The 23,425-nt window shown below is 40.6% G+C and overlaps 1 protein-coding gene across 1 annotated transcript in view; it reads right to left on the bottom strand.

Annotated features, from left to right (window-relative positions):
- The window catches only part of SAXO1 (stabilizer of axonemal microtubules 1), a 174,680-nt gene that overhangs the window by 17,400 nt on the left and 133,855 nt on the right, over positions 1–23,425 (bottom strand). The window contains exon 2 of the mRNA XM_060198935.1: positions 12,535–12,714. Within this exon, the coding sequence (XP_060054918.1) occupies positions 12,535–12,714 (180 nt within the window). The remainder of the gene's footprint in view (positions 1–12,534; positions 12,715–23,425) is intronic.

Genomic DNA, 23,425 nt, shown 5'->3' on the forward strand with positions numbered 1-23,425 from the left:
TTCCCTGACGGTGCATGCCAAAACAGCCTCGCCAAGGGAAGGGGAAGATTTCCGGACAGGAAACCATCAGGTCCAAACACCAATAAAACTTGCTTCCCGGCCAAGAGCTGGAGCAGCATTACTGCGCCATGCTTGACTAGCAAAGGTAACATGCTCTGCTGTAACCTGCCTTGCATGAGTTATACACAGGGATGTCCATAAACCCAAACCAGGACCTAAAAAAACACTTGATGAGGAGTGGTGGAGGGGGCTAGGGAGCAGGAGAATTAGTTTCTCCAGGGCTTTAAGGGGTAAATGGGAGATGCTTCAGTTGAATTCCCAATAACACCTTCTGGGTTGATTTTTAAAAAATCTCTTTCTCAGCAGTAATTGCAGGACCTTTGACCTGGGCTCCCTTCCCAGGGGGGACATGTTGGCATTGACAAGAAGAAGCTGAGTGGCCTGAGGCATCTGAACAAGAACTTTATAAATCAGGGATAACAGAGAATGGAATGCCCAAGAATCCAATGATTGAGGTCTGGGAGGAATCTCACTGGGTAGGACTTCAGATATGAGCCCTGCTACCACATGGGAGTATCATGACACTGGGTGGGGCAGGGGGAGTTACAGTACTATATCTCTCCCTCTCTGTGTCTATCAGAATGTAAACACTCAGCCCAAGAGTGTAAGGCCCAAGCTCTGCAAAAAAAAAAAAAAACAAAAAAAAAACTTCATGTTAGCTGTCAGAGTCAGGCAAAAAATTAGTAAAACCATGGGCCCTTTTCCAAAATGGAGACCCCAAATCTCATCTCCTATAGTCTTACCTTTAGACTCCTGATTATTAAACAATTTGTTCTGCATTATAACTTAATGCTTTTCCAGCCACCAAGTTTTAGATGCTACCATGATGCCAACCTGGCTTCACTGAACAAATGACCTCACCAATGTACCCAGAAGCCCCACCTCTCCAGAGCCCTGCTCCACTAGGAAAAGATAGAAACAGTCTGGGAGTATGGATTGACCTGCCAATGCCCATATCCAGTGGATAATCAATTACAGAAGCCAGACCTTCCTCCTTCTGCACCCCATAATGATCCTGGGTCCATAGTCTCAGAGGGATAAAGAATAGGAAAGCTTCCAATGGAGGGGAGGGGATACAGAACTCTGGTGATGGGAATCTTGTGGAATTGTACCCCTCATATCCTATGGTCTTGTCTATCATTATTAAATCAATCAATAAAAATTTTAATTTAAAAAGAAGCTTATGGTTATCATCATTCTTCTTAGAGTGTAAATACCTCACACAAGTGGCTGTTCACTACTAAACCAACTGCATCAAGAAACTAGGAATAAAAGGCGCTAGGCTTCAAACAGAAATAGAAGTGACCAATAAACCTCATCTGTAAGCCAGTTAACTACAAAGTCACTTTTGTTAGAAAGTTTGCACTCACAGGGAAGCCAAGAGGGTTCCTTAGGGAAGATGTGCTCTCCTCAGCCAGAAACCACACACAGAGAGAGATACCTACCACTCAGTGATAGCTACCAAAGGACTGAAGGGATCAGCCCTCTTCACTTCCAAAACTAAGTACTAGGAGATACCAAGGGCAAGAAAGAGGAACACAGCCAAATACACTAAGCAGGTTATCAGAAGGAAAGGACTGGGCACAGAAACATTGTTTATGAGTACAGTGAGTTGTACACACACACACACACACACACACACACACACACACACGAGTGTAAAACTATAGTACTAAAAATTTATAGTTCCGTAAACTGATGCTAAATCACTAATAATTTAAAGTAAATTAACAAAACTAAATGCTACACTGCCCCTGGAGCCCTCTTAACCCCAGAGCAGCAAAAGTGCTTCTGACCTGCCAGACACTGGGACCATGCTTTCAAGGAACTGCATCCCCTTCCACAGACATTCTTAACAAGGGAATCAACTTTTCCCCACCCTCAGAGAGGCTGGGAGCACCTTCAAGGACCACCCAACAACTGGTGCTTTATACATCTATCTCAAGTTGTTTCCACAAGTAAGCAGCAGGTAAATGCCCTCAAGCAAATTCACCATGAACCATCTTAAAAGTGGTTAGAGACAAAAGCTAAGGGTCAAGGAGACAATAGTAATGTAACTGACTGTCATGTGTATGGCGCCGGAGGCCTCAAATTTAATCCCAGGCACTACCATAAACCAAGGCTGAGGAGAAGTCTCATAAAACAACAACAATAACAACAAGAATACAGCAAATTCCATGCTCACCACGTTTAGCAAAGCTATTAACTACAATTCCCTTTAGTATGAAATTCAACTTTCTCTGTGGAAGTACATTTATGATTGAACATACTTATCAGCTATGACTAAAACTAATAATCTTGGCTTGGGTGGGACCTATTTCTGAGGAGAAGTCTTAAATTTAAAGTTTGATTCATTTATACCCCACCCTAAAATATTTATTGTGGCTTAAGAGTGAATTTAATTAGAATTTATGTGCTTCCTCATTATGTTTTTATGTTGAGAACATTCACTGAAGCCTATCATTAAACCACAACATAACTACATGTCCCCAATCTCTCATAATCTTACAGCCTTGAAGTTCATGTAAAAGAAAAGTCTTTATCCTTCCCAGAAATTGCTCAAAGTTGCTAGCTTTTATTTTTTAAGAATACTTCTCTTCTTGTGGTATATTTCCTAGTCTCTATGCCCATTGTGACCATGAACCATGGGTGAAAAAATGAGCAAAGATGTTAAGTTTCTTTTAGGTGAGTAGCAATAAAAGTTATATAGTATGGAAGGCCAAGAGTTAAACTTAAGAGTTAAGTAAAGGTGAAAGTGGCCCTGCTGGGGAAGTCATAACAACTTGGCTTCCAATAATTAGGCAAAGAGAAAGAAAGAAAGAAAGAAAGAAAGAAAGAAAGAAAGAAAGAAAGAAAGAAAGAAGGAAAGAGAGAGAGAAAGAGAGAGAGAGAGAAAGAAAGAGGAAGAAAAGAAAAGGTGTTTGACAAGAGTCTAAAAGAAAAGAAATAACATAACAGCTGACTGGGGTCATGAGCCTGGAAGTAAGACAGGAGATTTTCAACATGGGGGGGGGGGGGGTGGCTCTGTGACATATTTTTAAACCAATTTTCAGTGTTTATCTGCAAACTTCATCATTTGTTAATGTGCCCAATTAATTAGAGCAGATAGACTTCTTATTTTCTTTTTTATTTTCCTTTTTTAACTAATTTATTTGATAGGACAAAGAGAAACTGAGGGGGAAAGGTGAGAGAGGGAAAGACAGACAGACATTGCTTTAACACTAGTAAAGCTCCCTCCTTAAACATGGAGACAGGGTGTTTAAACCTAGATCATTGCATATTGTAGTATGTGTAATCAACCAGGTGTGGCACCACATGGCCCCTGTATAGTCTTATACTAGGTCCTCAACCATCATACGCCTGAAAACCCCTACTCCCTCATGCCCACCCCCTGAGTACTTTACTGTGGTGCAATGTATCAAACCCAGCCCAAGTTCTGCTTCAATATACCAAACCCAATCCAAGTTCTGCTTTGTGTTTCCTCTTCTTTTTAAATTTATTTATTTATTTAAGAAAGGAGACATTAAAACATCATAGGATGGGGGGTGCAACTCCACACAATTCCCGCCACCCAATCTCCATATCCCATCCCATCCCCAATAGCTTTCCCATTTTCTATCCCTCTGGGAGCATGGACCCAGGGTCGTTGTGGGTTGCAGAAGGTGGGAGGTCTGGCTTCTATAATCGCTTCCCCGCTGAACATAGGCATTGACTGGTTGATCCATACTCCCAGTCTGCCTCTCTCTTTCCCTAGTAGGGTGAGTCTCTGGGGAAGCGGAGCTCCAGGACGCATTGGTGGGGTCTTCAGTCCAGGGAAGCCTGGCCGGCATCCTGATGACATCCCCTTCTATCCTTATTTCTCAACTTTTGTCTGTGGGTTAGATCATCCATATACATCCTTCTCTTTCTGGCTTATCTCACTTAATATAATTCCTTCAAGCTCCATCCAAAATGAGCTGAAGAAGGTGGATTAATCATCTTTAATAGCTCAGTAGTATTCCATTGTATTTATACACCACAACTTTCTCAGCCATTCATTTGTTGTTGAGACACCTAGGTTGCTCCCAAGTTTGGGCTATTGTTCTGCTTATGAACATAAGTATACACACATCTTTTTGGATGGGTTTATTTGGTTCCTTAGGATATATCCCCAGGAGAGAAATTACAGGGTTATAGGATAGGTTCATTTCTGGCCTTCTGAGAGTTTTCCAGACTGCTCTCCACAGGGGTTGGGCCAATTTATATTCCCACCAGCAGTACAAAAGGGTTCATTTGCCCCCACAACCACTCCAGCATTTCTTGTTGCTACTATTTCTGATGTATGACATTCTCACAGAGATGGAGGTGGTATCTCATTGGAAAATTGACTTTTTAAATTTTTATTAGTGGTTTAATATTGATTTACAAAATTATAGCAGTGGTATAATTCCACACTGTTCCCACCACCAGATTTCTGTGTCCCCATTCCCTCCATTGGAAACTATAGTAGTTCTCCCAAGGTCAGAGATATGGGTTGACTCTTACTTCTATAACTATCTGTATTTGTAAATGTTTGCCCATTTTTTCCTATGATTCTGCCTTCTCTTTCTTTCTAAGTCACAGCTATACCTATTACTACTTCCAAATATCCTTCTTTTTTCTCTGGTCCTGAGGGAATTAGAGTTCAGATCCCTCTAGTCATCATCCCTCCCCTGTCATTCCTCTCCCACTGGGAGTATGAACCAAAATTCTTTATGGGGTACAGAAGATGGGAGTTCTGGCTTCTATAATCGCTTCTTCACTGGACACGGGCATTGGCAAACTGATACATACTCCCTGCCTGTTTGTATTTTTCCCTAGTGGGACAGGGCTCTGGATAGGTGAAATTCCAGGACATATCTGATGAGGTCATCGCCCAAGAAAGTGAGGATGTACTCATAACAACATCTTGAGGAAAGTTCCTCCTCTTGCTCAAATTCTATCTCTTTACTCTTACCCTAAATCCCTGACACTTGCCACCAAGAACCATTGTCTACTGAACATCTCCTATGCTGTGGTTTAATCTAATCCTCACATTGGCTCCTTTTCTAGCAGCATTTAAATATGTTCCACTTATTCTCCTCTTTAAAGAAAAAAGTGATCTATGCCCCAATATTTAGTGGAGTCTACTTATTTCTACTTCTCTCTTCCTTTCTCTCTCTCTTTTCTTAAAGATTTTATTTATTTATGAGAAAGAAGGTGAGGGAGAAAGAACCAGACATCACTCTGGTACATGTACTTCTGGGGATTGAACTGAAGGCCTCATGCTTGAGAATCCAGTGCTTTATCCACTGCAATACTTCCTGGATCACTTCCCTTTCTCTCTATTCAAGAAAGAGACACACAGGTACAAAGTTACCTTCTCTCTCTCTCTCTCTCTCATATTTCACTTATCCAATCTGATTCTGTTCTCTCACTGTTCAGCCAAGGACTTCAAAATATGATCTTGTTTCTAAATGTAACCCTGCTCCTTGGACCTTTATCCGACTGCAACATCATTATCACAACTAGCCTAGTCATTCTTTTTGTAGCTCTCTCTTCTTTGGCTTCCATGGTGTCTATCATTATTCCCCTTGCTCAGCTTCCTTCATCAGGGTCCTGCTCACTGTCAATTGCATATTTCATTATTGAATTACTGAATTCTAAAACTTCCCGAAGTTGAAGACATAGTCCAAGGAAAACAGAAAACAAGTTGGGGCACCCACCTCAGCACAATAAGAAAGATCCTTACGGGCTGATTTATAAGATTTAGATTGTGCACTTGACCATGGGATCTTCCTTATCTTCACTGTGATAGACAGAACTGCAAGTTCCTGCCTCAGAGATTCTCTTACATAGTACCTGGGGCTCCTCCTCTACTCCATCAACTCCTCAACTCCACTAAAGCTCTTATTTGTAGGAAATATAAAATCAACTTCCTGAGAGCACTAAAAGCAATCCCAGTAGATTCTGGACAGAGGCCAGTTAGTAGAAGAAGGGGGATGTTGGTACTGGGTGTGTTTCTGTAAGTTTCCTTTTATTCTTTTTCTAAAACCACTAGTCTAAAGGCAAGCTCCAGACTTTGCTAATATGTTGAGCAGCTAATACATAAACCCAAATCCATTGTTTTTGAGAGATGATCCAAAAGGAACAAGTGTGTGTGGGGGGAGGAGGGTGGCTACCAGAGGGTGCTGATAAGTGAGGAAAAAATCCTGGGAAGAAAAGAACTTTCAGAGATAGGAAGTTCCCAAATCTGTATACAACCCAGATATAGATCTCTTGCTGACATCACAGGCCCAGGGGAGACATCAAGAAACTAAGCTGGGGGCCCTAATTGGGGAGTCATGAGATTCCAAACAGACCTGATGAGCTTAGACCTTGAATAAATCCCTGTCTCCATTGTTACTGGTCATTTCTATCAGGAACAACAGACCCCTTTGTGGGCCCACATAGGACCTTGCCCTCAATTTGGATCAACAGTGGTAGAGAATGTTCCATCCTCCAAAGGGAGGGTGGACAATATACTCTATGCTACACCTGAGGAAGATGGGGTCAATATTAGGGTAGCCTGGAATGTTCCTACACATGACCACAGAATGTGAGCTCAGATCTACAGGGATGCAGAGGTCACATAGGCTCCTAAGCTGAATATGGGCTCCAGATCACATCAGATCGATGGAGTTAGCAGTCAACAATATTTATACCCCTTTTCCATATTAGGGAGCTACTCTCTTCCCTGATCCAACTTCCTGGTCCTTTTTCCAGCCATGACATCCTCTCCCCAGACAATAACTTTGGATTCACCAGCATTTTAAGCTCAGGGGAAAAAAGAAAAAAGAAAAAAAAAAAAAACTAGTACAGGCACAGGCCCTTTAGAATATAACTAAAATATGCCTACTAACTATCTACAAAACAGAGACCCCCCCCCCCAACTCTTTATCTGCACTATTCCAACCCTTAGGTCCATGATTGGTCAACAATTTGTTTGGCTTTGTATGTTAACTCTCTTGTCAACCACCAGGTTCCAGATTCTAGCAAGATGTTAACCAGACTTCCCTGGACAGACAACCCCACCAATGTGTCCTGGAGCTCTGCTTCCCCAGAGCCCTTCCCCACAAGGGAGAGAGAGAGAGAAACAGACTGGGAGTATGGATCGACCAGTCAACGCCCATGTTCAGCCGGGAAGCAATTACAGAAGCCAGACCTTTAACCTTCTGCATCCCACAATGACCTTGGGTCCATACTCCCAGAGGGTTAAAGAATAGGAAAGCTATCAGGGGAGGGGATGGGATACGGAGTTGTACCCCTCTTATCCTATGGTTTTGTCAGTGTCTCCTTTTTTTTTTCCTCCAGGGTTATTGCTGGGGCTCAGTGCCTTCACCATGAATCCACTGCTCCTGGAGGCCTTTTTTTTCCCCTTTTGTTGCCCTTGTTGTAGCCATTATTGTTGTTGTTGATGTCATCTGTTGTTGGATACGACAGAGAGAAATGGAGAGAGGAGGGGAAGACAGAGAGGGGGAGAGGAGGACAGATACCTGCAGACCTGCTTCACCGCCTGTGAAGCAACTCCCCTGTAGGTGGGGAGCCGGGGGCTTGAACCGGGATCCTTACACCAGTCCTTGCGCTTTGTACCATGTGCGCTTAACCCGCTGCGCTACTGCCCAACCCCTCAGTGTTTCCTTTTTATAAATAAAATTTTTTTTAAAAACTAAGCTGAAGAGAGAAAACTAAACTGAGATCTGAACTCACATCTGAGACACACAGTTTGCATTTTGAGTCTAGTCAAGTTATCCATTTGCCTTTTTTAATCTAGTTTTATTTTATTGTTTTTTAAATTTTATTTTATTTGATAAAGTGGAGAGAAATTTAGAAGGAAGAGGGAAGTAGGGAGAGAGAAAGACAGAGAGACACCTGCAGACCTGCTTCTCCATTTGTGAAGTTTTTCCCCTACAAGTGGGGACCAAGGTCTTGAACCCAGGTTCTTGTGCACTGTAATGTGTGCCAACACCTGGTCCCTTATCTACTTATTTTTAAGCAAAACAACAAAGTGGCCAGAAAGTTCTACTCAGCGGGCAGAACACATGCTTTGTGTGCATGAGACCCAAAGCTCGATCCCTAACTCAAAACTGTTCTGATCACTGACTTCTCTCCCTCTCTTACCTTCACTTAAAAATAACATCAGAGGAATATAAAAGAAAAATAATCAGAGTCTCCACAAAATGAAATTAACAGTTTAGAATAAGTCCAAAATTATATGACATACACAAAGGAAAAGATAAACCAGTCTCAAGAAAAAATATAGCTGGGGGTGAGGAGAATACAGGTCCAAGAAGGATGACAGAGGACCTAGTGGAGGTTGTATTGTTATATGGAAAACTGAGAAATGTTATGTACGTACAAACTATTGTATTTAGTGTTGAATGTAAAACATTAATTCCCCAATAAAGAGATTTTTAAAAAAGAAAAAGAAAAAGAGCACATAATCATGAAAACCACTCCTAGCAGACCCAGGCGTGGGAATTTAAAGTGTATACATAAATTGTGCTTGAGTATGAAAAGGAATATAAGTTGTACTGAATTCAAAGATAAGAAAGGTCCAGAAACAGCATAATGACTATGCAAATCACAAAAGAAAAGAGAAATAGAACCTATATTTTAAAAAACAAAGTTCCAGCCCCCAGCATAGTGAAGGAATCTTCAGTGTTATAGTTTCTTTTCTTCTCTCTGCCTCTCAATGAAACCCTAAAAACAACCAAAAATAAAAACTAAAAGTAAATTTTATAGCAGAAAAATACAATTTTTGGAATAAAGCATTCCCTTGATAAAAATGAAGAAAGGAGGGATTCGGGCGGTGGTGCAGCGAGTTAATAAGTGCACGTGGCACATAGCACAAGGACCGGCATAAGGATCCCAGTTCGAGCCCCTGGCTCCCCACCTCAGGGGAGTCACTTCACAAGCAGTGAAGCAGGTCTGAGGTGTCTGTCTTTCTCTCCCCCGTCTTCCCCTCCTCTCTCCATTTCTCTCTGTCCTATCCAACAATGACGACATCAATAACCACAACAATGTTAAAACAACAAGGGCAACAAAGGGGAAAATAAATAAAATTAAATTTAAAAAAAATGAAGAAAGGAGATTCAGTGAAGTTTAAGATAAATTAATAGAGCAGTCCAAACTGGAAGACTAGAGAAAACAAATAGTTAGGGAAAGAAAAGAATCAAGCCTTGGGAAGAGAAAAAAAAAAATAACCCAAACTTAATCAAAGGCACACCATCAACTGCTTTGAAACAGCATGGGTGAGTCAAGTCCTGAAACTTTTTCCTGCATATCTGCATTAATTCTCAGGCCCAGTCTATGCAGAAGAGAAAGTATATCCCCATTCATTGGCAAAGCTCTAGGTGGAGATATCTAGTATATATTTGAACAGAAAATGTGTAAAAATCTATTGATAGGAATGATTCAAATACACTAGCAACTTTCTTGCTTTTTACTGGTTTTTAAAGAGGACTGACAGTAACCTTGCTTAGTTAGCTCTTTCCTCTCTTTCTCTCTCAGTTTACCCAGGAGTCTTCTCAATAAAAGGAATCTGCCTGCCAAAACCCAGCCCTCTATCCCTCAGCCAAAATCATCAAGTCTAAACCCAGCTCCATCTACTCCTGTGTGTACCTCCATTTTACCCTACCCATGGTCCTACTTATTTTTAGAATCAAGTTCTGACACAATCATGAAGAGTCGCATTTTTATTCTGAGGCTACCCACTTCACCCATCTTTAGGAGTCTGGCTCAGCTAATAGAAATAATATCCCAAAATGAGGCCCAAGTGTGCTACATGTTGACATGCCTAAGAGGAAATGAGGCTTGAAGTACAAACCTCTTAATTCATAAATTGATCTTGGGTAGATCATATGGGAGAGAATTACCAAGGACTACAAGACTATCATTCTAAGAAAGGCTGCAAATCATAAGCATTCCCCCACTTGGCACCTGCTGTAAATCCGAAAGATTTACAGTCAGCAAGAATTGTATGCAGTCATAATCATGCCTCATGCTGGGATGATAACCTTTCCAGAAACCAGGTGGTTTTTGTGTCTGGGCTTAATCACCAATCCCAGGCAAACCCAGAGCCACATGGCTGTTTCATTCAGCAGGTGGCAGGCTCCTATCCAATCTCAGTAGGCAGGGTCTGTCTTCAGGTAGGGAACTGAGTAGAATACTTTGTAATAAGAGATTTAAAGGTAGGAGGGTGACAATCCCGGCATACACAGTGGTGGGCAGATATGGGGTGACCCACCACTTTTCCCAGAAGCTTCTATGATGGTTCCTCTACATTTCTTATGAGGGGCCTGACGCTCTTTCTGTTCTCTTTCCTTAGTTCTCCTTCTGGGGAAATAAACCAAGGGGAGGTAAGAAGCAGTCTGCTCTGTTCAATTGTCAAGGGTAATCTTGGGCATGACACTTTCTCTTAAAAGTCCTTATGACTGTCAAAAAAAAAAATGATATTGTGTCCTTTGGGACAAAATGGATAGAAACAGAGGTGATTATGCTTAGCAGAATTAGAGATGTGAAAGAAAACTACTGGATTATTTTAATCATATGTGAAATCTAGAGAACTGATGCATATGAACTTGAAAAAAAAACAAGCAAACAAACTGCTTCTTAATGCTCTGGTTAAAAAAAAAACTATGAGAACCATAGTGCTTACAACTGAAAGGTGGAAGGGTGGGCACACAGGACTTTCGGGGTGGGTGCAGTGTGGAACTATACCCTGTAATCTTACAATCTTGTAACATACTGTTAATCACAAATAAAAAATGACATTAAATTTTAAAAATAGTCCTTGTGACTGTTATTAGTTTGTTTGAGGAACTGCTTCAGTATCTGCATTCTTCTACTCTGGCCACATCTTGACATGAATGATATTGCTATTCTGGCTTTGGCAGATGAAGAGGGACTTTCTGGGTGTTATGTTTATTGTTTTAAGTGACATGAGACAAGAGTAATTTAGGTCAGGTCATAGGGGAAGTTTTTGTTTCACAAAGAATTGATGGAAACAGGGAGAGCTGAAGGGCTCCATCTGGGGACCCAGAGCAAAGTGATGGTGCTCTGGCCCCAGAGAACAAACATATCCTCCTGCTCCTAAGCATGTAAGCAACACAGAGCATCCTGCAATATTCAACCCTCAAAAGCATTTATTTTCCAGGTCAAGAAACTTATCACTAACATGACATCTTAATCTGTCTTGTACATTTCACTAGGCACTTTCACTTTCCTGAAAACTAGGCATAAAGAAATGAGAAAACTAATATCTAAAGTCTGAATCTCATATTTGTAACCCATTCATCAATACTACCCATCCTTTCCTACCACTGAAGAAATGTTAGAACTTGCTTTCTGAAAATAGACAGGATCTTCCACCTACTGAATCAAAGTCATGTGGTTCTCGGTTTGGCTGAGTTTAGTAATCAAGGCTACATATATGTCTCTTTTGTATGTGCGTAGGACTTTCTGTTAACATTGACCATGGTTTCTTAGAAGGGAAAGCAATGCTCAGGAATGGTTCTGGTTTCTTATGGTCTTTAAATTCTCAGAAAGAAAGGATACTGTTGGCTTAGTAAAATGAACTTCGTGTGTGTGTGTGTGTGTCACCACCAAGGGATTCTATCCTCTGGGCTAACTTTTTTCAGATAGAAGAGGAGAAAGAAAAGAGAGAAAGAAAGAAAGAGAGAGAGAGAGGAAGGAAGGAAGGAGGAAGGAATGGATGAAGGAAGGAAGAAAGAAAGAATGAAAGAGGGAAAGAGAGGGGGGTTGACAGGAAAAAAAAAAAAGAGAGAATTAAGGGAGATACAAAGAGAGAGGGAAACACCATAGCACCAAAGCAAAGCAGGCACCTTCCCTGGTGAGCTATCTTACTGGCCTCAACTTCAGACTTTAAACTGCATATTAATAGTCATAGGCTGACATAGGCTACATAAATTATTGTATATGATGAGTGAGTCAGAACCCAGAAATAGTGTGCTTAAATCATTTAAGGTAACTGCTTACCATATATGGGAACTGATTCAAATCACATGTCAGACAAAAACTTTACACTTAGTTCTGAGGTTGCTCCTGTCCAGCTGTTCACTCTATGCTCACTGAGGCCCTACCTGATGCATGATGGTAAAGAAGGAACTAAGCTGAGTAAGGGGGAGTGGTGTACAGACACCTATTGTGGGGAAATGAGAAATTGTATCTATATGTCAGCAACTGCACTATAAAGAATTACCCTCCCAAGAAAATGACATGGAAAGAGAGAAGAGGGAGAAATGGAAAAAACTAAACAGGCTAAGAAGTGAACAGTTTTCTTTGAAAGAGAGTATGAATAGGCATTCGATCATTAATAAGAGCATGTGCTCAAACAGTACTGCCCATTACTACATTTAAGGCTATTCATCACCCCACTAGTGCAAGCATTTACATGTTGTTACGACTCACTCTCACCTTGATGTGGTCAGGCCTTCCATCGGTATGGACCCTTTCTTGTACTCCATCTTGGGCTTGAAGGAGTCTCTGGGCAGGTAAGAGTGATAGAGAGGGAAGTTCTCGGTATATTCGGAGAGAAGACACGGCCTCTCTGTTTTATCATAAATCTTAGTAGGAAGGTGTGGACAGTGATGTCGCCTGCAAAAGACACAGCAAGTTTTATGATTGGTTACCTTCTTGGAAAGAATATGATCAGTGTGATAATGTTGCAGACTTAAAATGTGACCCAGGTTATAAAAATGTACACCTGACATTTAAAACTGGAATGTAGCCCTTCCTTTCCCCACAAAAATATAGAGTGAATGGAATTTGGAGGGGGTTAGGGTTCTCTCTCTCTCCTCTCTCTCTCTCTCTCTCTATCTCTCTCTCTCCCTCTCTTTTCCTCAGTTGTGTAATTGACATAAAGCACTATTTAAGTCTCAGCCATATAGCATCAATATTTGGTGCTTTCATAAAATGCAAAGTGACAACAGTAAATCTATTTCTCATCTCTCCTTTGCAACTTTTAATTTTTCAATGTCACATTGCTATGTTGTCCATGCTTCATACTGCATCTTCATGATTTATTTGGTAACTGAAAACGTATGTCTCTGCTTCTCCTATTTCCCATACACATGCTCCAACATGCCTTCACTCTGGTAGCCTCTAATCTGTTTTCTCTTTTGTTTTTAAATTCCACACAAGTAAAAATCATACAGTATTTGGCTCTGACTTACTTCACTTAACCCTCAAAGTCCATTTGCATTGTTACAAACAGCAAGAGTCCATTTTTTGTCATAGTTGGGTAGTATTCCTGTATGTCTAAGTGTCCATGAATGTGTGTATGTGTAAACACATTTTTATTATTCATTGATTTATCAGTGGACACTTAAATTGTTCCCACAGTGTGGTTTATCACACCAAATCAAAGGACTCTGGGAAGGTGAAAGGGAGAGAGTAGAGAGGGCATTAGGGTCCCTGGTATATGATGAGAAGGACCCAAGTTGGGGATGAGTGTTCTGTAGACACCTATCATAGGGAGATAAGAAACTGTACCTATGTATCAACAACTGTATTGTAGATCATTACACCCCCAATAGAATGATAAAATGTTTCCACAGATTTTTTAAAAATATTTATTTATTCTCTTTTGTTGCCCTTGTTTTACTGTTTTTGTTATTACTGATGTTGTCATTGTTGGATAGGACAGAGAGAAATGGAGAGAGGAGGGGAAGACAGAGAAGGGGAGAGAAAGTTAAGACACCTGCAAACCTGCTTCACCACCTGTGAAGAGACTCCCCAGCAGGTGGGAAGCCGGGGGCTCGAACTAGGATACTTATGCCGGTCCTTGCACTTTGCACTACCTGCACACTCAACTCACTGCGCTACTGCCCGGCTCCCTCATACATTTTTTTAAATGAATCAATTTTTTATTTTTATATGACAGAACAGAGAGAAATTAAGAGGGGAAGGGGATAGAAAGGGGGAGAAAGAGAGACATCTTCAGCACTGTAGTCACAGATATTTTGAGGGAGGAGATGTCATCTCTGGGGCTTCACCACACTGGGCTTTTTCAAAAAGACACAGAGACAGAGAAGCTGGGTGGGAGAAGAAACCACAGCACCTAAGCTTCCTTCAATGCACAAGGGTGGACTCAAACCTGGGTTGCATAGATGGCAAAGCATCCATAGAAATTTTTGAAATGATTCCAACTAAATAATCACCAAAATTCCTTGCATCTTAGCCTTACACACAAAGTTAGTAATTAACTGTAAAGTATGCCAAACTGTTTTCTTACATACTGAAATATTTCCATAGTTAAATGGCTGTGGCCCTCAACTTTCTGGATGCCTCCCTAACTGCCCAAGCCCTGACAATACTCCAGAAACTGAGGGTTCAGTACTTGACCAAAGACGGTGTGCCAAGGTTTTGAATTAGGATCAGGCTGGAACTAATGCTTAGTTCCTAGATCGGTTCCAAACATCACCCTGCACTTAAGTAGCATCACATAGTAGAACAGCCCAATTATGAGTAAATTACATCTGCACCTTTTTTTTCAGGCCAAAAAGTTGCTTGTCCTAAATTGTTTATTTCTTTAAAAAAAAAAGCTTTTTATGGGCTTATTGGTTTCCCTAAAATCCACCAGCTCTCTCCTCAACTCTCACCTGAAGATTTTCTCACCACCATGTATGCCTTTCTCCTCACTTATTGCTAATTGTAATTTGCATATTAGTGAGTTTGCGTGTTGAATAAATGTTTAATATGTAATATTTATTCCTCATTATGCTGGCAGACTATAATATGAAGCTATATCCTGTGAGGTTCTCCATTTTATATGCACAATAGCAAATGACTACTTTTTTTTTTCCTCCAGGGTTAGAGCCAGCTTGCTGGGGCTCAGTGCTCCTGGTGGCCATTTTTCCCTTCTCCACCCCCCCCACCCCGCTCCCATTTTATTCCATAGGACAGAGAGAAATTGAGAGGGGAAGGGGATATAGAGAGGGAGATAGAAAGATAAGACACCGGAGGCCAGATGGTGATGCACCTGGTTGAGTGCACATGTTAGCATGCACAAAGACCCGGGTTCAAGCCTCAGTCCCCACCTGTAGGAGGAAAGATTTTCAAGTGGTAAAGTAGGACTGTAGGTCTCTCTCTCTCTCTCTCTCTCTTTGTCTCCCTCTACCCTCTTAGGTTCTGGCTGTCTCTATCCAATAAAGATAATTTAAAAGTTTTAAATATATCAAAAAAGAGAGAGAATGGAAGGAAGGAAGGAAGGAAGGAAGGAAGGAAGGAAGAAAATGAAAGGAAGGAAGGAAGGAAGGAAGAAAGGAAGAAAGAAGAAAGAAAGAAAGAAAGAAAGAAAGAAAGAAAGAAAGAAAGAAAAAAAGAAAGAAGACACCTGCATATTTGTTTCACTGCTTGTGAAATGTCCCCACTGCAGGTGGGGAGCGAGGCCTCAAACCCGGGTCCTTGTGTATAGTACTATTGCACTTAATGGACTATGCCACAGCCCAGTCCCTGAAAATGATTACTATTTTACTTCTATTTTAACAAAGGGCAGCTATTTAAGCTACCAAAGACTAAATAATCCTCACAAACCAGTTAGAGCAGCTCTAGCTATGAGACACCAGTACAAACACAAAATTGATTTCTAGTGATTTTTCTACTTATACCAAGGACAGGCATATAATTGCTTTGAACTTTTTTTTTTACAGAACTTTTCTTCTTTTTATTTGTGATTAACAGTGATTGGCAAGATTGTAAGAGTGCGAGGTATATGTAGTTCCACACACAGAATTTACTTTCATTGCAGAATCCAGAGCACACAGTACTCTGGAGTAGCACAGAGAAGAGAGGGCAAGGGAAACAGAGAAACAGAGAACTCATCACTGCTCCAATCTGAAGCAATTTTCCAGGCAACAATTAGCATACTGCTCCTCTCATTAATAAGTTCAGCCTTCTACAGGTGTTGTCACCGCTATTGTCACTGTGTACCTCTTAGAAACTTCCATTCCAAAAGTATACTATCAACACATGTATTATTCTTGTTGTAGAACTGCATACGAACTATGCATGTTTAAATTTGCGTTCTGTCCAAGTTTGAATGATCTGCAATCACCTCCAATTCATATAATACCAAGAGCATCCACCTGTAATTGTGGTTATATCAGTTATGGTTGCAATGTTAGTGGTAACAGAAGTGGTATCATTGGTTCTACCAATTGTCCTGAGTTTGAAGGTGGTGGGGGAACCACAGTGTTCACACACACTACAATTTCTCCATCATAAAAGATAAACTGAGGGAGTTGGGCGGTAGCACAGCAGGTTAAGCACAGGTGGCACAAAGCAAGGACCAGCGTAAGAATACTTGTTGGAGCCCCGGGATCCCCACCTGCAGGGGAGTCACTTCACAAGCAGTAAAGCAGGTCTGCAGGTGTCTATCTTTCTTTTCCCCCCTGTCTTCCCTGCCTCTCTCCACTTCTCTCTGTCCTATCCAACAACAACAACATCAATAGTTAATACAATAATAAAACAACAAGGGCAACAAAAGGGAATAAATAAATAAATATTTTTAAAAACTGACACTGTTGAATGAATGTTTCAACATCAGATTGATGAATCTTAGTAGTAGGCTGAAACTCAATATTCAAAATCAGGTCTCAGCAAAGATAGAGACAGAAATAGAAAGGGGAGGGAGAAAGAGAGAATGACGTGTAACACTACTTCACTGTTTATGAAGCTTCCCCCCCTACAGGTAGGGACTAGGGTCTTGATCCTGGGTCCTTGCACATTGTAACATGTGCATAAAATCAGGTGTACAACTACCTGGCTCCTCCACAATTAGTTGCGTTATTTTTAACATTTAATTAACTGTATTTTACACCAGTCCTTGTGCTTCAGGCCACTTGTGCTTAACCCACTACGCTACCATCGACTAAAATGTATTATTTTAATGAGAGAGTGAGAGTGACAGAGAAAGACACAGGGAACCCAGAGCACTGCTTGGCTCTGGCTTATGGTGATTGAACTTGGGACCTTGGAACTTCAGGCATGAAAGTCTTTTGTATAACCATTATGTTGTCTACCCAGCCCACATTTAATTTTTATTTTTAGTGTTAAAAAGGTACTGTTGGTTCATGTTAAATATAGTATTTTAGATTTTCTTGTCTTCAAAGAATATGCCATTCATCTAGTACAAATACCTGGGTTTTACAGTATTAAATATACTGGAGCAAATTAATTCACAAAGAGGAGTATGCATTATTATACTATATACATGCTGAATAAAATGTCTCCTAATCATAGCTACACAAGTTGATGAACACTAACATTCTGTTTCCTCAAGAGATCAGTTATATTTACACAGGAAACAAAATATTCATCTCCTAGAGCATATAAATGTTAAATATTATTACCATTTCTGTACTTATAGTTAGCCCAATGGTCTGAGATTTCAATTGGAGCCAATTAGTAACCTATCATTTTAGGATTCCTATAAACCTCAAACCAAAAAGCAAGAGGTTCTGGCTTCCAAAATTATGTCTGCAGATTTATTTTGGTCACACACACTCAGAAAAAAAAAAGTCCAGATTTTATAAAGGATAACTTTAAATTCAAGTACTCACAATCAAATGAACTTCACTGATAAAGCAATGTCCTTCCTGTTGAGTATCTCTGTTTTTAAAACCAGTAAAATGTTGCTTTTACGTAGCCCTTTTTCCACACACTTCTATTTTAGTATAACGTACTTTATAGACTATTCCAAAAATTGCAATTTAATTGCAAAATAATACACTGTGGTTCTAAGTATCACAAGTGGGTATTTCAAAGTAGCAACCTTCCAGTCAGACACTGACATTCCATTAATGGAATTATATTTTCATATGTACTCATAAAGACTGTATTTGACTTGTAGCTAACTAACCTGTCTCACTTTGAAATGTCAGACACTCTTATCTGAAAGCAAAGGTCTCATTTCCTGAGATCGCTCATCGGGTTGCCTCCTATTCTTGCACCCTAATAAACCGAATATCCCTCCCATGTCTCCAAGCACCATGTTTTTATGTTGATCTGCTACCCATCCCCACTCCCCTTAATGAAGAGTTCCTTGAGGACAAAGATCAAGTCTGACATCTCTGAATCCTGGAAGGCAGCCCAGAGCTGTTGTATTTATTTATAGATGGACAAACAGTCAAGCAGTGCAGGGACTGCTGAAACATATTTACAACTTATCAGGAAAAGGAAAATGGCTGGTCTGTTCAAATATTAGAACCAAGAGGGGAAAACACTCCATTTTAGTGAACCTCGTTATTATCTAAGGAAATTTTGTGGAATTACCATGTTTGGGGTATTTCAAAGTAGGCTTGACATGAATCAAAGTAATGAAAACTCTTCAAGCTCTCTGGCACATGCATCTATCATTTGAGGAGCTACTTGAGCCCCCATTCTCATGAAAACGAAGTAGACCAGATGGGGTCAAAAACAGAAAAGACAAAGGGGAGGGGGAATTTTTTTCCACTCTAAGATTTACTAAGATACCATAGATAAGGGGAAAAAGCTGACTTTCCTCCTAATATTTGGTAAGAGGGGACAATAGGGGTAGGGAGGAGGATAATACAGACTTTAATGGAACCCCCAGAAGAAGTTAACAATAATTGTCTCTGAGCATTTATTTCAAGCTACTACAAGAAAATTGTTAAATTATAAGAGGTTGTGGATAATATTTGATGCAATGCTCCCCCTAAACTGATGAAAATTCTGAAGATCAAATAAAGAAAAATAGGACCCAGCCATAGATAAAACCTAGGTCTTACCACTTCTAAATGATCAGCTCCACAGATAACCCTAGAATGGATGGACAGGACACTAGTAAGTTTCTCTAAAACAGTAGTCTCTAATAAAAATAAAATGCAAGCCATGAATGAATCACATACATTCCTTTTAAGTTTTCTGGTAGCCACACTAAACTGGTAAAAAAACAAACTGACAGAATTAGTCTTGATATTTTATTTAGCTCAATATATTAAAATCATTCACTGTGCAATAAATTAAAAAGACTGACAATACTTTAGCTTCTTTTTTATTTTATTGATTTTATGTTGGATGGAGATAAGAAATTGAGAAGGGGGAGGCAATGGGAGAGAGACACACTCTCGTGAAGCTTTGCAAGGTAGCATATATGCTCAACTGGGCACACCAATACCCACACACCCTCCACCATCTTCAATATCCACAATGCATGATTCATTGACAGTATGTCTCAATTAGAAGCAAACATCTCATGTCATTGTAATGGTGGCTTCCCTATCAGAAAGTCCTGGTCTAGAATTTGAACATGCATACAAAAGAACTGCAAGCACTCAGGTTGTTTTAAGTTCTCTCTACAAGTGGAAGAACAGCAAAGATGCCTAGAAATAATTTTGTGAACTAATACATTACTTTCCTCTTTCTTGGACACACTCACCACTCTTCATAAAGATCAGTCAATCACAGGCATTTAAGAACATAAAATTATGTGGTCCGGGAGGTGGCACAGTGGATAAACCATTGGACTCTCAAGCATGAGGTCCTTAGTTAAATCCCCGGCAGCACATGTACCAGAGTGATGTCTGGTTCTTTCTCTCTCTCTCCTCGTATGTTTCTCATTAATAAATTAATAAATTATTTTTAAAAAAGAACATAAAATTATGTGCATTTGGGAGTCAGGTGGTAGCGCAGCAGCTTAAGCGTACGTGGCCAAAGTGCAAGGACCAGTGGAAGAATCCTAGTTCCAGCCCCCGGCTCCCAACCTGTAGGGGAGTTGCTTCACAAGCGGTGAAGTTAAGCCTACAGGTGTCTATCTTTATTTCTCCTTCTCTGTCTTCCCCTCCTGTCTCCATTTCTCTCTATCCTATCCAACAACAACGACATCAATAACAATAATAATAACTACAACAAGGGCACCAAAAGGGAATAAATAAAATATTTTTAAAAATCTAAAAAAAAAATTATGTGCACTTATGCCCAGCAATACTTAACAAGATACAGAAATAACCCAGTGTGGTATATGTATTCAATGGAATACTACTCAGCTCTGAGAAAGGATGACGGCTTGCCATTTGCTACAGGATGGAACTGAAGGCTCTTACTAAGTAAAATATCTCAGGAGAAGGAGCAACCCCAGATGGCCTCAGTTATATGTGGGATATAAAGGAGAAAGGCGGGAGTCGGGCGGTGGCGCAGTGGGTTAAGCGCACGTGGCGCAAAGCGCAGGGACCGGCGTAAGGATCCCGGTTCGAGCCCCCGGCTCCCCACCTGCAGGGGAGTCGCTTCACGGGCAGTGAAGCAGGTCTGCAGGTGTCTATCTGTCTCTCCTCTCTCTCTCTGTCTTCCCCCCCTCTCTCCATTTCTCTCTGTCCTATCCAACAACAAAGCAACGTCAACAATGGCAATAATAACCGCAACGAGGCTGCAACAACTAGGGCAACAAAAAGGGGGAAAAATGGCCTCCAGGAGCGGTGGATTCATGGTGCAGGCACCGAGCCCAGCAATAACCCTGGAGGAAAAAAAATAAATAAAAAATAAAGGAGAAAGGCAAAGGCAAATGGAAACAGGCCCTTAGACTCTGAGAACTGAGGTCACCAAAGGGGGTGGTGTGAAGGAGACTGTAAGCAATCTTACAGACTTTGGATGAGGGCATTTGTACATTGTTGGCAGGTGTTGCGTGTGCCACACACAGTGTTAAGGGGTTTGAAATTGAACTCAATACATTCTTTTTTTTTAATTTATTTAAGAAAGGATTAGTGAACAAAAGAATACATTCTTAAATATAAAGTGGATTCCCATAATTCTCCTCACTCTGTATCTCAAACTCCAGTTTTATGTATCTATGATGTTCCTGGAGCTTCTTTTTCCTGCCACTCCCACTACCCCAGAATGCTTCTCTGTCTTCAAGGCCCATGTAGAATGCTGCTACCTTCACCCCCATACCATATCCCATAACTGATGATGCCTCTCTTCTGAATATACATGGTATCACTAGTTTCAGGACCCTTTATCACCTATCCTGCCTTTCACCATCCTTTTTTATTTTATTTTATTTATTTGTTTGTTTATTTTGCCTCTAGGGCTATTGCTGGGGCTTGGTACTGGCACCACTACAAATCCACTGCGCCTGGTGCCATTTTTTCCATATTGGATATGACAGAGAGAAACTGAGGGGGGGGATAGGGAGAGAGAGAGAGATAGACATCTTCAGAGCTGCTTCACCACTCATGAAATGTCCCCCTTCAACTCCCTACAAGCGGGAAGCTGAGGACTCAAACCCAGATCCTTGTACAGGTGCTTATATTAGTACTATTTGCACTTAACCAGGTGTGCCACCACACAATTCTTTAAATAATAAACTTGCAGGTTTATTATTTAAAGGTTTATTATTTAAAATTTCATGGTTGAGCCAGAGAGACAACTCACTGAGTAGGGTGTCTGCACTGTCATGCATGCAGCCCAGATGCAAACCCCAGCACCACATGGGAGATGCTATGGCAACAGAAGAAACTTCTGACTCTAAAGGGTCTCTCTCTGTCTCTCTGAATGAAAATATGGCCCAGAGTGGTAAAATCACACATGCAGGAAGTCCCAGTACATAAAAAAAGAAAGAAGAGGGAGACAGAAGTAAGTGGGGTGGAGGGTAGATAGCATAATGGTTCTGCAAAGAGACTCTCATGCCTGAGGCTACAAAGCCCTCAGTTCAATCCCCACCACCACCACCACCACTACAAGCCAGAGCTGAGCAGTGCTCTGGTTAAAAAAAAAAAAAAAACAGAGAAGGTTGGTATAGTCTAGATTCAACAAATTAGCTATGTGGTTTCAAAGTTGTAGAAACACAAAGGAAATCAACTGTTACTACTTTAGCATTATAAATATTTTGTATATTAATGATGTTTGTTCAGCAGTTTTTGGTTATTTGATTTCACATGTTGTATTTTCTTCTAAGATGTATTGTTTCAGTTTTTGGTCCATGCAGCTTTACTTTTTTGTTCATTGGTTATTTCTGGTGTACATGTATATGTGTGTGGGGGGGTGTATGTACACAGTGGTTAAGCAAACTGGAAAAAACAGTTCTATTTTCTATCCTCTTCCCCCAGTAGAAGTTTTAAAAAGTGGTCTTTTGGAGTCTCCTGAATCTAGCCTGATGTGGGCAGTAAAGGCTCTCCACGCAGGAGACAGAATGCATGATGGGAGAGGAATACAAGATCTGGTTTCCAGTCCTCATTCTACCATGGACTGTTTGAGACATTAAGTTACTAACCTCTTCTGAAGTTCATTTTCCTCCTCTATAAAATATAGACAACAACACAATGTAATTGTGTGAAGTAAATCAGGTACAGGAGCTAAGAATGTATATAACCCAATATATGACAAGCACTCTGCAGTTAATAACCTGTTTATGGAGTAATTTTTTTCTCACTTCTTTTATTTATTTATTTACTTACCCTTTTGTTGCCCTTATTGTTTTTTATTGTTGTAGTTATTATTGCTGTTGTTGTCGTCATTGTTGGATAGGACAGAGAGAAATGGAGAGAGGAGGGGAAGACACAGAGGGAGAGAGAAAGACACCTGCAGACCTGCTTCACCGCCTGTGAAGCGACTCCCCTGCAGGTGGGGTTTTTCTCATTTCTTAATGAGGAGGTTAATGCTTCACAGTGCAGTCATCGTCACATGCATATAATTTCATTATGAACCCAGCCCCTGAAGTTCTCTTCCACCCCTTCCTTGCTCCTCTTTCCCCAGGGTTCCTTGCTTTGATGCAATACACCACATCCAGTTCATATTTCACTTTGTCTTCTCCCTCCCTGTCCCTAATTACTAGGTCCCACCTATAAGTTAGCTCATTTGGTATTTTTCCTTCTCTTTTTGGCTTATATATGGAGTAATTCCTAATGTTCCACATGGGCTACAAGGCTTGAGAATGATCCCTTCAAATCTTCACAACTAATGTCAGGAGTAAGGTTCTCATTTAATTCTAATTTTACAAGCATTAAAATTCAAGTTGAGGAGAGGCTACCAAAATCAAGGTCACATAGCCAGAGGGCAATAAAGACCCCAAGCATTCTGTCTGATTCCATAGCCTGTGCTCTTCAACATATCCATATACCGTGTGGCTCAGCTGGATATTGACCTGTGCCAAACACATCTGCTTTTGGGCAAAGAATAAACAGGTCCTTTTACCTGTCTCTTCCAAGTCCTCTCAACTGTACTCAAGAATTTGAAGTTAAAAAAAAAAGTCTCAAATTGTTAACATATCTCTAATAACGACTTGTTCTTTGAAATATTAAATCACCTATAAGCTTAGACCAGGGAGAAGAGAAGCAACTGGTGGCACCACTTT

Source organism: Erinaceus europaeus, chromosome 10 (assembly GCF_950295315.1).
Source record: "Erinaceus europaeus chromosome 10, mEriEur2.1, whole genome shotgun sequence".
NCBI classification, from domain to species: Eukaryota; Metazoa; Chordata; class Mammalia; order Eulipotyphla; family Erinaceidae; genus Erinaceus; species Erinaceus europaeus.